Source organism: Corticium candelabrum, chromosome 17 (assembly GCF_963422355.1).
Source record: "Corticium candelabrum chromosome 17, ooCorCand1.1, whole genome shotgun sequence".
NCBI lineage: Eukaryota > Metazoa > Porifera > Homoscleromorpha > Homosclerophorida > Plakinidae > Corticium > Corticium candelabrum.
The window spans coordinates 3,092,759-3,105,638 of record NC_085101.1 but is presented as its reverse complement, the minus strand read 5'-3'; the positions used below and the strand labels follow the sequence as shown (position 1 = coordinate 3,105,638).

Here is a 12,880-nt window from a genome sequence, read left to right as displayed (position 1 = left end):
CGCAGTAATGTGAACACAAGACTGAATAAGACCCGCTTTGCAAGAACAGCTAGCTCCCTTGATACAGACTAACACTCCATCATTTACACCAAGTAATGCAAAAGGAACATATAATGGGGGTGATAATCTCATAGTGAGGTGGCACTTGGCTTTGCAGTATACCACATTCCCATCTCCATTATGAAACTCTACATCATATACATTGGCACTGTGAATCAGTCGAATCCCAGTATTCCATGTTTTAGAATATTTCTCATAACTTCTCAAGTACTCCTGCTCAATGTCCGAAAACAATTCATGAAAGTTTTCAGTTTTGGATATCCATCCAGGATTTCCGACAGGAGGAAGCTCGTCATATGTTAGGGGATTCAAAAACTGGACAAGATGCTCAGTTGCTCCCAACTTCTTTTCAAGTGTCATGGTGCTCATAATATCAGACACTCGATCAGCAAGCTCACATCTCCTACCAACCAGAGGAGCGTTGGAGCAGTTCTCTCTAAGCCACGTTTTACGCTGAACTACAGTCCAACGAGAAACACGCTCAGAAACCGACATAGTAAACAGCAGGAATTCTACTTGCAACATAACTTAGAGTGTAACAATGTTTTCCTATAACACGTTATTTTATGCGTACGTGTACACAAGTATTGCGTCCCTGTACGTAAGCCCGTTGTCTGAAACAGTTGTGCTAGTGTCACAGGTACTAAAAATAAACCATTTAAATTTTTTATTTGATGCTGAAATTTCTTGAGGTGAAACCTCGCATTTCATTCAATGATTGATTGGGATAAAGAAGATAATTATTAAGTCTTAGGAATTATACTGCATTTATTCTACGTTTCATTTCAAATAGGTTCCTTTTTCTGTTACATTCCAATACCAGCTCAAAACTTTCTGTGTGTGTGTGTGTGCGTGTGTGTGTGTGCAAGTAAAATTAGCGATAGCGAGCAAGCACATGGCGCGCAACACGGACGCAAGCAGACATGACCTCAACAACGTATGCACGTACGCACACACACACACACACACACACACACACACACACACACACACACACACACACACACACACACACAACTAACACAATGGTAGCTACTAAACGATAGTTTGTTGTATGGAGGGCGGGGGCCGTTTAAGGATTTTCGGATGGGGGTTCCGTGACGTCACAAAGGTTAAGGATCAGTCACGCCTCCAAATATAAATTAGCCATTTAATCATCAGTAGCATAGACCGGAAGTATTCGTTAATTAACAAATCTACAGTACCGGACAATTTGAATTGATTTTGCAAGCCTACATGTCTTTCGCTAGACAGGTAAATGTTACCGCTCTTTCTTTTCTTTCAAAAAAGGCTTCTACAGATCGACATATAATATTACGGTTTCATGAAATTGTGATGTTGTGACCATCATATATATTTTCATGAGATAAAAAATAACTACTTTAAAACATTATCATTGCAAGAAAGTAACGAAGTGATGGTTTTCGAGCTGGGCCAAAAGGTCACAGTTGAATTTCAACTAACTTTTAAAATATTCTACTTACTCTACAAATTCTACAGATATAAAATAAGTTATACAGTTACTTATTACTGGATATTTTACATGCATTTCCGGTGACTGCTTAACCTATAGATCAATGAACGAGTACTTAAACTTCTACTTTGCTAGAGTGCTCAATGCTGACTTTTCTGGTCAATTGCAAGCTACACATTGTTAACTTATATGCCCAGTATATTTTCCGTGGGTTATCTAGCGTTTAGAAAGACAGTGATCCGTGTACTGTACGTGGAGAATTACTATTAGCTCGGGTGTAGTATATAAAAGCCAGACAAAAGTAAGCATGTTTATAAAAGTAGACGTGTCCATAAAAGTAGGCGTGTTTATAAAAGTAGGCTTGTGTATTAGCATCGTGAAGTGAAGCCCTCCATTTCTAGAGGTCACTTTACGCCTTTGTGAGGCGCCTGATGTACTAAGTCATTGTTGTGGCTGTTGTTGACGTTTAATCCGGTCAATGCACCTTTCCACTGATACCCTTTCTCTAATTAATTGAATTATACCTCATCTATATTGCTCGTGCATGCTCTAGTAGGTTCGCAGTCAGCGAGTTGCGTATAGCGCATGCATGTCGGACCCTCCCAAGTACTCCTATCAACCATTGACGAGTCAGCCACCGAACCACGCGACGGATGACCCTCCCAAATATTCTGATGCACCCTCGACTACTCATCCACCGAACAACAACGTTTACCCTCAACATGTCTACCCAATGTATCCCGCACAGCATCAAGTTGTGACCCACTACCAGGTTTGCACTACTTCGGACGTTAGTCTAACTTAATGGGCGTCAAGTTCTTCTCTGTATGATCCAGGTGAAAGATTACTTCGGACTGTCTGTCTTTACCTAGCTGTTCTGCTGCTTTCCAATTGGAATATTTGCCCTTCTAAACTCGTTAAAGGTACTCAGACACATAGAACAGTATCAACACATTCTGTCTTGCGCCTGTTTCCATCCACTTGCAGTTGTATTAGTGCTTGGAATAGCCGCGTCCCCAGACTCTCTCGCGCTAGTCTTGTCCGGTGCCCGTATGACAATTCCAGGCGCGAGAGAGTCTGGGATTATCCCGCCTACTTCCTGCCATATCTCCTTACTAAACGCTCACTAAGTGTCACCCCCAACGTCATCACTGTCACCCCAAACGTCATCAAGTGTCCCGTAACTTCAAAATCAAATTAGCGTTAGCACTAATCCAATAAACGTACCACACGGGATGCTATGACCATTGTTTGGTGTTTGTGGCACATCCAGGACTTACAGACAACTGAAGCATGTTGAAAAGGTAAGTCTATGGAGTGTTAGTGACGGGAGTTGTGTAAGCTTGTAGTCTGAGATCTACGATTGGCGGAGTGATGACCATCTATGTAGTTCACACGCACATCTCCTTTGCGGTCAGTACGTACACCGTTTGCGCGCAGACTCTATTCTATAGCAAAAAGCGCGCAATGACTAGGGAACGGGTTGATCTTGACAGAAAACTACGGTCTACTTTTCGAGGAGTCTTCAAGTATGAAAACTTTCGGGAGGGTCAACTTGAAGCTTCCAGGGCTATTCTTTCGTGAAAAGATGTATTTGTTAGAATGAGGACTTCTGGTGGAAATTCACTGTGTTATCTGCTACCTGCTATGGTCCTGTCTCGTTCATGCATTGTTGTTAGCCCTTTGATATCACTGATGGATAATCAGGTATCTAGAATTTAGATTGTATTGAACTTTTGTAGCTTGACACAGGCCAAATGTCTGTATCCTCCTCTCTCTCAAGGTTAGTAAACTGGAGGAAAAATCAGTTTCTGTTACTCGCATAGCTTCTCTATCAGATAATGAGCTGCTGGAGGATACATGTCTAGGAATATTCAAACTGAGTGAGCACTTGCATTGTAATTGTGGTTGTTCTGACAGGCCCAACAGGGTATCTTGTCTTTCATATTTCAGTGTACATGTCACCCGAGGCAATTACTGGAATTTTTGCAGAAAGGCAATGTCTGAGAGATTGAAGAAAGTTATTTCCTTCATTGCCATAGATGAAGCTCATTTAATTGAAGACTGAGGTAAATTTCGCCCTGCATATAAAGAGCTTAACTATATTCGTTCCTGTCTACCGTCTGTCCCACTCATGGCTCTTTCAGCAACAGCTCCACATCATCTTATTGTTTCAGTCACTCAACAGCTAAATATGCCTGATTATGTCTTAGTGCCTGGATCCTTAAATCGGCCCAACCTCTTCTTTTCTTTGGATTCATCCTAGTGTATGTTGTCTGTCTTTCACTCACTTTCTTCAATGTTTTCATCAGTGAAGTCCCCAGAAGTAATTCCTAAGACATTGATATTTTGTAGGGCTAAGGACACCCTGTACAGTGTTTATGCCCATCTCGTCCGTAGCTGTAGTGCTGCCACCAAGGGCTGTGTAGGTCAGTATCACGCGACGATGTCTCTAGAGAGTCGGTCACAACACTATGAGAATTTTAAGAGTGAAAGGCAGAGAGCAATGGTAGCAACAAGTGCATTTGGTCTTGGGATAGACATTGATGATATCACTGAAGTGATCTTGTTTGGTGTGCCAGACAAGGCATCAGAATTGGTGCAGTTAGCTGGTCGTGGAGGAAGAGACTCAAGGCGATTGTGTCTGGTTAGATTTGTGGCACATGCCCGTGATCTTAAAGACACTGGGCCTGACGTTGTAAAACTTTGTTCAAATACATCTTGTTTGCAGAAAGTAATAACTCGTAACATTTTGCAGTCTGAGGAGCTTTTACCAGCCTCTGACTTATGTTGCTCTTTCTGCTCTTCTAGTGAACGTCCACGTGTGTTTGTCACCGAAATACCATGTACAGATGATGGCACTCCAATTCTTTGTAAATCTGGAGCTTTGAGATCACGTCGAGTTCTTGCAGGGCAGAGAGTTGCATTAAAACAATCGTTGCTAAAGTTTAGGGAAACTGCAGGAGGCACACGATTTAGGCGGAGAGGTCTAGATGGAGTACTTTCCATGGCAGCGATTGACAAAATTGTAAAAAGATGTAACAAGATTTGTTCAGAAGAAGATGTGGTACCACTAGGTGTGGTAAAAGAGTTTAGTGCCCCTGTATTTCAATTAATCGAGGGTCATATACCTAACACTGTAGCCCAGGTTGCTTTGAGGCGTACAAGTGATAACACAGATGTAATTAACTGTAAAGAGCGCTGTAGAAATGTTTTGATGGATTGTAGCAATAACCTATAAAATTTATGTTAGTGGTATAATTTAGTGCTATAATAGTGTTATAACGCTACAATAAAGCCTAGCACTTCGTCATGTTTCATTGTCTTGCAGAAATCGATTTCCTCATGGTCTTAATTTGTCTTCATCAAGATGTAGTTCCTCTTTCTTCAGGAATTTGGCCAGCCATTGTTTGGACAATGCAATGTCATATCCTTTACGCTCTGGTGTTGTGAAGCATCTATTTGATGGTAATGTTCTTTGAGAAATTCGACAGGTTGCTCTGGAGTCAATCAAGCTCGATATCATCATTTGAATGTCTTTTTTAGCCTTTGAGCTTAGATGTCGTGTTCCGTTGTGAGTAGCAAAGACCTCTTCATCACACAATACAGCTGCATCGTGTAGCATGTGAGCTGCTAAACTTATCACTTTTAGGTGATGAAGAGTGTGGTTACCACCAGATGACCTAAGTGCTGTTGTGATCACGAGATTGTGATGTTCAACAGCCATGTCAATTGTCTTTCCATGACCTGGCCGACCCGACGAATTGACTGTTCTGTTGTGAGTGACTATGTAGGACAGCCACTTTGAAAAATCAGCCTTTAAATTTGCCAAGAGATTAGCAGCTTCGCTGCTGTAGTTGGTCCTTTTTGATGCTAGGAAATGCAGTAGCCACATTCTCCAATGCTCTATAATTCGCGGACCATCCTCGTGTTTTATGGCATCTCTGAGGTCTTCATACAGCAACGCCATTTGTAAGAATGACCGATGGAAGTTGTACATATGGTCAGTGTCTTTTTTGTCTTCATCAGTTGGAGCTGATAGCACTTGGTTTGCAAATCTCTCAGCTGTTTGGTGCAGCCGTAGTTCATTCACTGTGCTTTGATCAAATGAAATGTCTGCTGATTTACGAGAGATGTTTGGAAATGTTAGCAGAGATGCAGTCAAGTGGGCTTCTAGTGCATGTCGCAGGAATTCATCTGCTTGCTGGAACATTTTAGCAGCTATTGTGACGTTGGTTCTATTAGTCAGTTTGCTTAGGTTGGCCAATGAGCCAGGATGCTCTGGTGACTCCCAAAATGTAAGATAGATTACATTCAAACACTCCCACATAAAATGGAAATTTCCTGGGTTTTCTTTGCCCATCGAAGACGGGCATTGGGGACATCAGCTACTCTTTTGCGTCGAGCTCCACGGATTGCTCTACAGGTAGCTTGGTCTCCAACGACACATTGCTGAATTGTATCATCTATTGCCAACATTTTCTAGAATTCTTCAAGTATTGTGACATTGTTGTCTATATAACTCTCATCAACATTAATCACTGAAATTGGATGGATGACAGACTTTGTAGCATGCTTCCTTTGGTTGGAGTAGTATGATGTTGATGCAAGGTAACTGAAGCATTTGAACTTTGTTATGAGCATTGTTTCCACCTTCTTCTGTGCAGATTTATGGAAATCTCTGTCATCTTCATCATTGGGTAGGATGTCGTCGACAGATAGATCCACTCCTTTGCATTGTGGAATGCCGGCAGTGCTGTAATATTCGAGTGGTGGTAGTTTGGAAACTTTGAAAGCTAAGTGACTTGTAAAGTTCCAGGCTTCTGCATGTCTTGCAAATCTCTCATGTCTCAACTGTTTGTTAATGTTTATGTTGTCATAGGCAACAATCCAATGACCACGTTGGAGCTCTCTTCTTTTTTCTATTGCCCTGGCTGCATTTTCTACGTATCTTATAGTCTAACTGTATGAAAGACAAATGTCAATGTGATTGAGTGTTGTTATGACTGATTTGCTTGTTGCCCTAGCAATCAACATCAAGCTCCGTAAAAGTTGGAAACTCTTTACATGGTCACTATTTATTTTTGCAAGTACAGCAATGGCAGTCAGACTGTGTATGTCTTTTAAATTGGTGACTGTTCTTGTGAAATCTCTACTGCCACCTATAGTTGACAACAGCAACGTGGTGTTTGGTGCATACTGCAACAATTGGTCATACAGTTGACTGAAGGTGAAGTCAGACAAAGTATTTGGATCTGATTCTTCAATTTAACCAATGGTCAGTGCTCCTACGACTTGCTGCAGGTTAGCCAGCTCTGAGTCTATCTCAGCTCCTACTCTGTCCCATGGGATTGGCTGAATTTGCTGCATTTGGTGCTGCAATTGATGCTCCATATCCTGTTTGACCTGCTTCTCCCGGTGCAATTGAAGCTCTAAGTCTTGCCTGATTTGCTTTTCGTGCTGCAGGTGAAGATCCAAGTCTTGCTTGATATGTCTTTCATGTTTTAATTCATATTCCAAGTCTGCTATCAGTTCAGTTGTTGGTGACAGATGAGGACGCTTGGCGGTATGGTCGGTCTTATTTCTAATGCCACAATACATGTACGATCGGCTTCCTTGAACTCTGAAATTTTTCGGTGTACTTTATTTGCTGAGCCAAAGGCAACTTGTATGAGTTTTCAATATCGCTGGAAGATATTGCAGCCTCTCCAGCAGACTCTAGGGCAACGTTCATGCAGTCAAAAACATCTTTTGTCTGCACCCTGTCTGACTCAGTTCCAAGCTCAAAATTCTCGTGAAGCCTACAACAGTGTCAACTGTTAGTTTGGCTACAATAGTTGAGCAGAGGATTGTGTATATCACAGAGTATTTGCCTCTTACAGCTTGACATAACGTGAATTGACTTCATCAGAGGAATCTGTCGATGAATGTTCCATAGCCATGGCAGGACAACAGAGACACTGGGCAGTGAGAGCTGAATAGACAGACTAAAGTATACACTGTAGTTGGTAACCAACAGAAGTGAGCCAGCACTTCAATACACTTGCTTATATCTATATCCTTAAACGGATACGTTCAGTTTCTAGGAATTGTTAGTAGTTACTGTATAGTAGTTGCTAGAGTACTGGGAAATCATGATCTGAAATGATCTCAAATATGATGTCATTGTCACTGACATTGTGCCATCCGGTACAGCGGTTTCCAATAACTGATTAGGAATGCACACGTTATGGGAGGAAGTCGAATGACATAATTTACTACTAGAAGTAGTAGATCGTCGCTTCAGTAGAAGAGTCGAGTAATTTACAATGATGAGATATTTTACAGTCTTGACAGTCACGTGTTCAGCTTCTAACGCGATACGTTGCTAGTCACAAGACAGGCTGACTGCGATTACACGATCACACGTAACAGTAATGTAACATAAAAGAGCTCAGTCAGTGTGTTTACGCATGTGATTTTCAAGCAGATAGATTCAAACCGTGCGCTCTCATGATCACGCGTACCTACAAATTATGTAGACGTCCTCAGCGGCCATGGAAACTTTGCCATGCACGTTCTGTGTACACCGGACGCGGCCGGCATGCCCAGAGCTTGGCAAATTGCGCTGGGTGGATACACAGATGGGTCTCACACTAGTCTATTGCATTAGTGCTAACGCTAATTTGATTTTGAAGTTACGGGACACTTGATGACGTTTGGGGTGACACTTAGTGAGCGTTTAGTAAGGAGATATGGCAGGAAGTAGGCGGGATGATCCCAGACTCTCTCGCTCCTGGAATTGTCATACGGGCACCGGACAAAAATAGCGCGAAAGAGTCTGGGAACGAGGCTAGCTTGGAATACGTCTATAGATCTATTCTTGTCGTGTTTCCGCATGCCATCTTGTGATCAAACTTGTGGCTAGGCGGTGTTGCTAGGCGGTGTTGCTGTGTTTCCTACAGGTTCGCAAAGCTATCACTGCTGGTGACGAATTTAGTGCCACTGAAGCGTCTACTAATGCTCGACGACTGAACATCGTTGGAATTGTATGTGGCGTCTTAATCTTCACCATCTTAATTATTGTGTCTTGTGTGTACGTTGCGAATAAGTCTTCTTGCTATAAGGACACTAATGGTCAGAAAATATGTTAATCGCAAAGATGGATGTGATCAATCGGATCTTGAACAATTTGTTGTTAGATAGAATGAAAAAGTTAGAATTTTTTTGATATTGGCCATCATTCTTAATGTTGTGTTTGTGCTGTTGTAGTTGATTTCTTAGCTATACTACACGTATGCAACGACCTGTTTGCAAACTGTAATTGTTTAAATTTTCAGGCCAAATTATTGATCTAAACGCGGGCATTTTGATTCCTTACAGCAAATAGTTTAGTAGCTATTCTGCATGTGTCAATTTCTGGATCAAGAAGTAATGACCTACAATTACAGTCACTATTTCAAGGTAAATGAGTATATTCGCTTTCTGTGGCACTGCTGTGATTCTACTTGTGCAAGGGATAATTTGTTTTCAAATTTTGTCAATCGAATTATTGACAGATATACTTGGATTATTAGTAGATCTAAAACCAATCTATATGATCTATACTTGTATACTTAAACATTAGTAGTAATTTAACGGTTATGCATTCTTTTACTTTCACATTAACACGTGATGACGTTTGCTTTCAAGGTAACTGTCTTCTTAGGTTTAAAGCCAAAAGGGTCCATCAGTGTGTTACAAGATAAATTGCAATAGGGGAAAGTATGAGTTAATACTTAATACTAAATACCTAATACTTAAAAACTAAACTTATTATAATATATAATACAAATATAAATTTTAAATATAATGTAATATAAGTATAATATAAACTTTTAAATAAGTATTATATTTACCTTTAAAATAAGTATAATATAATCCTTTAAATATAGTAGCTAATTATAAGGCTTGGAAACATTTGTCTAAATCACAACGCTTACGTATAATTTAGAATTTAATTAATTAATTAATTAACTCATTAATAAACAATGACTGTATATTAAATGACTGTTCGTTCTACGTTGTCTATAGTTATGAATAACGGAACCGGCCCAATATTAAAATTTGTACCTTTACTTTGCGCTCAATGCCTCTTTTTTTCAATTGTATATAATTAGTTGATAAGATACCTAATTATGTTCCAAATGGCATCCAATGCTTGTATATGAAAAATTTACGCTAAGGGGTGGCATATAATATAATATTATGTAAGTAACAATACAGTACCTATAAACTCATCTTTCAACTTAGCAATCCAATTAGGTCACTTAATGTTTACCGTACAATTCCAACTAAGCAAGGCATGCCCTGATTGCAATACAAATAGAGTGCCAGTTATGTGTAATGTGAATTATACTGACAGGAGACGTAGCGTGGCATGGACATATACACTGAGTTATAGCCCATCATTTCTAGGCGTGGTCATAAAAATTGTGAACTGTAAACACGTGTAAGCACCAATGTTGCACATAGTGTATACACCACCCATTTGTCCTGTCTGGATCTCACACTGATTATACGTATCAGTCATTTAAAAGCCAATAAAAGTAGGTGTGCCCATACAAGTGGGCGTGCTTCGTAGCATTGTGATGTTCAGCCTCCCAATTTATAGAGATCAAGCTGCGCCACTGTTGTACACAACTACTCAAACTTTGGTGAATGATTGCTTAATAAGCCTCAGTGGCCATTAATTAAATTATATTGGATGCCATATTATTTTTAGACCGCGGTTATTCATGCTTACATGATGTCTGTAATATTGTTTGCGAATGCATGCAATCTTGCTTGCATTCGTCAGCCTTCTCCTGAATACAATGGCAGTGTCTTCCGAGTCTACTGATTTGTCTATCACCACTCAGACACTGGACCAAAACGCCTACCCTCAACGTCTCCGCTCGATGTATCCAGAACGACATCAAGTTGTGATCGATTACCAGGTTTACACTACTACATGCAGACGTCGATCTAAATTAGAATTTTCTTCTCTGTGTGATTCAGGCGAGAGACTATTTCGGTTAATCCGATCTTCACCTTACTGTGCTGCTGTTTACCGATTGGAATATTTGCTCTTCTCAACTCGGTAAGGGTACAGTGTACTCCTATCTTGCGGATGTCTGTACAGTATACTGTAGTTGAATAAATGCCTCAATTCTTGGTACTGTAGGTTTATTCCTGTTGTGTTTCCGCATTCCATAGTCTATCTTTGTAACTAGGCGATGTTTCTGTTCTCTAGGTTCGCGAAGCTAACGCATCTGGTGACGAATTCAGTGCTACTCAAGCGTCTGCTGCTGCTCGTCGACTCAATGTTGTTGAAATCATTTCCGGTGCAGTTGTCATGGTCATGTCTGCGGTTTTGGTTCTTGTGGTGGACCTTGTTTCTTGCTCTGGCAACTATGCTGGTCGTAAGAGATGTTGAAATCACAAAGGAAGAAAACACTTTGCTGGACTTAGTGTAATTTTGATTTTAACAAGTATTTAGTTACTGAAATTAATATTATTAAATTGTAATTTAATTACTCTGTCATTGTATCTTTGCAGCATCTCTTGTATTTGACTAATTAGCTGCTCTAATTAGGATACTTGTAGCAAAGGTTTGTGTAGAAAATTTTGCTAAAATAGTTTCTGTCTAACATGTTAGTTGAAATATCGATCACTAGCTGTTTGGATCAGTTTTCTTATATTTTCGAATGTCGTTCTACTTTTTGTAAACGTTCGATCAGCATTGAGATGGTATTTTACTAAAAATGAGGCAATGCTGAGAATATCACGTGTTACAGTACCGTTGCTACAATATTCTCGGGCGGAAAGACCACCGGAAGTGAAGGGAAGCTTACGATGTCGAGGCTATTAATTAATCTATGACGTAAAGCCAATGCAGCAAAGTTTTGTCTAAACAACACTTTGAAGGCTATCTCAGAGACTAATCTGTAGTCAGTCAAAGACTTTACTATGAAGTATTGCCCAGTTTAACCTTCACAAAAGAAACATTAGTTGAATTTGATATCAACAAGTGACGTTGAAGATCTGGTGTTATTGTTTACAGCTGGCTCAAGCAATGGAAGTGCCTCCTTATGATCAGTCTGTCCAGATGGTGTCTCCAGTCGCAGTGGAGAAGTATCCACCGCAGTATTCGCCGCAGGATCCGAGTGCTTACCCTCAGCAAGTTCACGTAGAAACAGTAAGAGTAAGGCCCTCATATTTCTCCAAGCACAGCAATTGATACGTGGCGTTGTCTGTTTCCAATAGCTCTCTCAAATAAATGATTACATGGGATTGTCAATCTTCACCTTACTGTGCTGCTGCCTTCCAATTGGAATATTTGCAGTCCTAAACTCGATGAAGGTCCATGCTCTATTCATAGCTACAGACATGCTCGAGGCAGGATGATTCATGATTACATTACGTTGTCTTTAGGTGCGCGACGCCGTACTCGCTCGCGATGAATTTACGGCGTCCGAGGCTTCTGCTACGGCTCGCAAGCTGAACATCATTGGAATAGTCTTGGGGTGCTTTATCCTCCCCGCCATAATTATAGTCAACGTGGTCAGGTTGTCGTCCTAATCAATAATGATGACCCAAGGCGTCGATGATAAAATGGATATTGTGAGAATACGCTGTTGCAGTTACCGTGATTTGGAAAAGTTGTAGCTACTGATGCTCTAGAACATTGCTGTTGTGAGACGTTATGTATTTCTGCTCTTGTGTGCATGGTATTTGCAGTTCTTTACGAATGTGTTTGTGTATCTAGTCGCGTTAGCGTTAGAAATCTGAAACTGGATCAAGTTTGGTAGTACACGAGTTGATGTCCGCTCACGTCTCCTCTGCAAGTATAAATGCAATGATCATGAGCGGATTTTTCTATCTACACGCACAGTTGCCTCAATGCTCCTGATCTTGATAGATGATATCCGGGGGAAACGTTTTCTACAGACACAGACATATCGATGAACAACACTGAACAGGCTTCTAATCTACGGTCAAGGAAAATCAGCGGATGTGTGTAATCCACACTCTGTTATCGATAGCCTTGATTGTAGGACTTCTGGACCAAGTCATTACCCAAATATCTACATATAATTCTATAAGATCGTATGTGTCGAAATAAGGGCGCGTTGCGCCGCAAAAGTGTTTTTGGATAATGCGATCATTCGGTGAGAGTTTCACAACAGCAGACGTGGCTTATAGATACATACATACATACATATATGTATACAGAAAAATGCATCAAATCTCTAGTTTGTAACTACAGCAGGAGGTAAAAGCAAGAGGTGGTTTCCAGCAGTAAAATTGGCCTATGAGGCATGATTTTCGTAAAAACACAAACAA

At 40.6% G+C, this 12,880-nt stretch overlaps 1 protein-coding gene and 2 long non-coding RNA genes across 4 annotated transcripts; all 3 read left to right on the top strand.

Annotated features, from left to right (window-relative positions):
* Positions 1–1,872: 1,872 nt before the first annotated feature.
* LOC134193420 (uncharacterized) lies at positions 1,873–8,720 on the top strand. Its single transcript, XR_009972078.1, has 3 exons — positions 1,873–2,306; positions 2,371–2,457; positions 8,479–8,720. It is a non-coding gene; the product is annotated as an uncharacterized LOC134193420 (long non-coding RNA).
* LOC134193344 (uncharacterized) lies at positions 6,208–7,765 on the top strand. The gene is made up of 3 exons (XR_009972057.1): positions 6,208–6,499; positions 6,562–6,838; positions 7,001–7,765. It is a non-coding gene; the product is annotated as an uncharacterized LOC134193344 (long non-coding RNA).
* Positions 8,721–11,592: 2,872 nt separating the features above from the next.
* On the top strand, positions 11,593–12,349 carry LOC134193336 (synapse differentiation-inducing gene protein 1-like). Of its 2 annotated transcripts, none has more exons than XM_062662170.1 (3): positions 11,593–11,732; positions 11,801–11,896; positions 11,969–12,349. In XM_062662170.1, the coding sequence occupies exons 1-3, from the start codon at positions 11,610–11,612 to the stop codon at positions 12,113–12,115; spliced, it is 366 nt and encodes a 121-aa protein (XP_062518154.1). In that variant the 5' UTR covers positions 11,593–11,609; the 3' UTR covers positions 12,116–12,349. The 2 variants fall into 2 exon arrangements, with proteins under 2 accessions (XP_062518154.1, XP_062518153.1); XM_062662169.1 differs by having other exon boundaries at positions 11,593–11,738.
* The last annotated feature ends 531 nt before the right edge of the window (positions 12,350–12,880 follow it).

Excerpts from the sequence above, each read along its gene's own strand:
- LOC134193336 (XM_062662169.1), top strand. The coding sequence starts at position 11,610 with ATGGAAGTGCCTCCTTATGATCAGTCTGTCCAGATGGTGTCTCCAGTC. Across the intron at positions 11,739-11,800 it reads TTCACGTAGAAACAGTAAGA|CTCTCTCAAATAAATGATTA; the intron begins GTAAGGCCCTCA and ends TGTTTCCAATAG. Across the intron at positions 11,897-11,968 it reads CAGTCCTAAACTCGATGAAG|GTGCGCGACGCCGTACTCGC; the intron begins GTCCATGCTCTA and ends CGTTGTCTTTAG.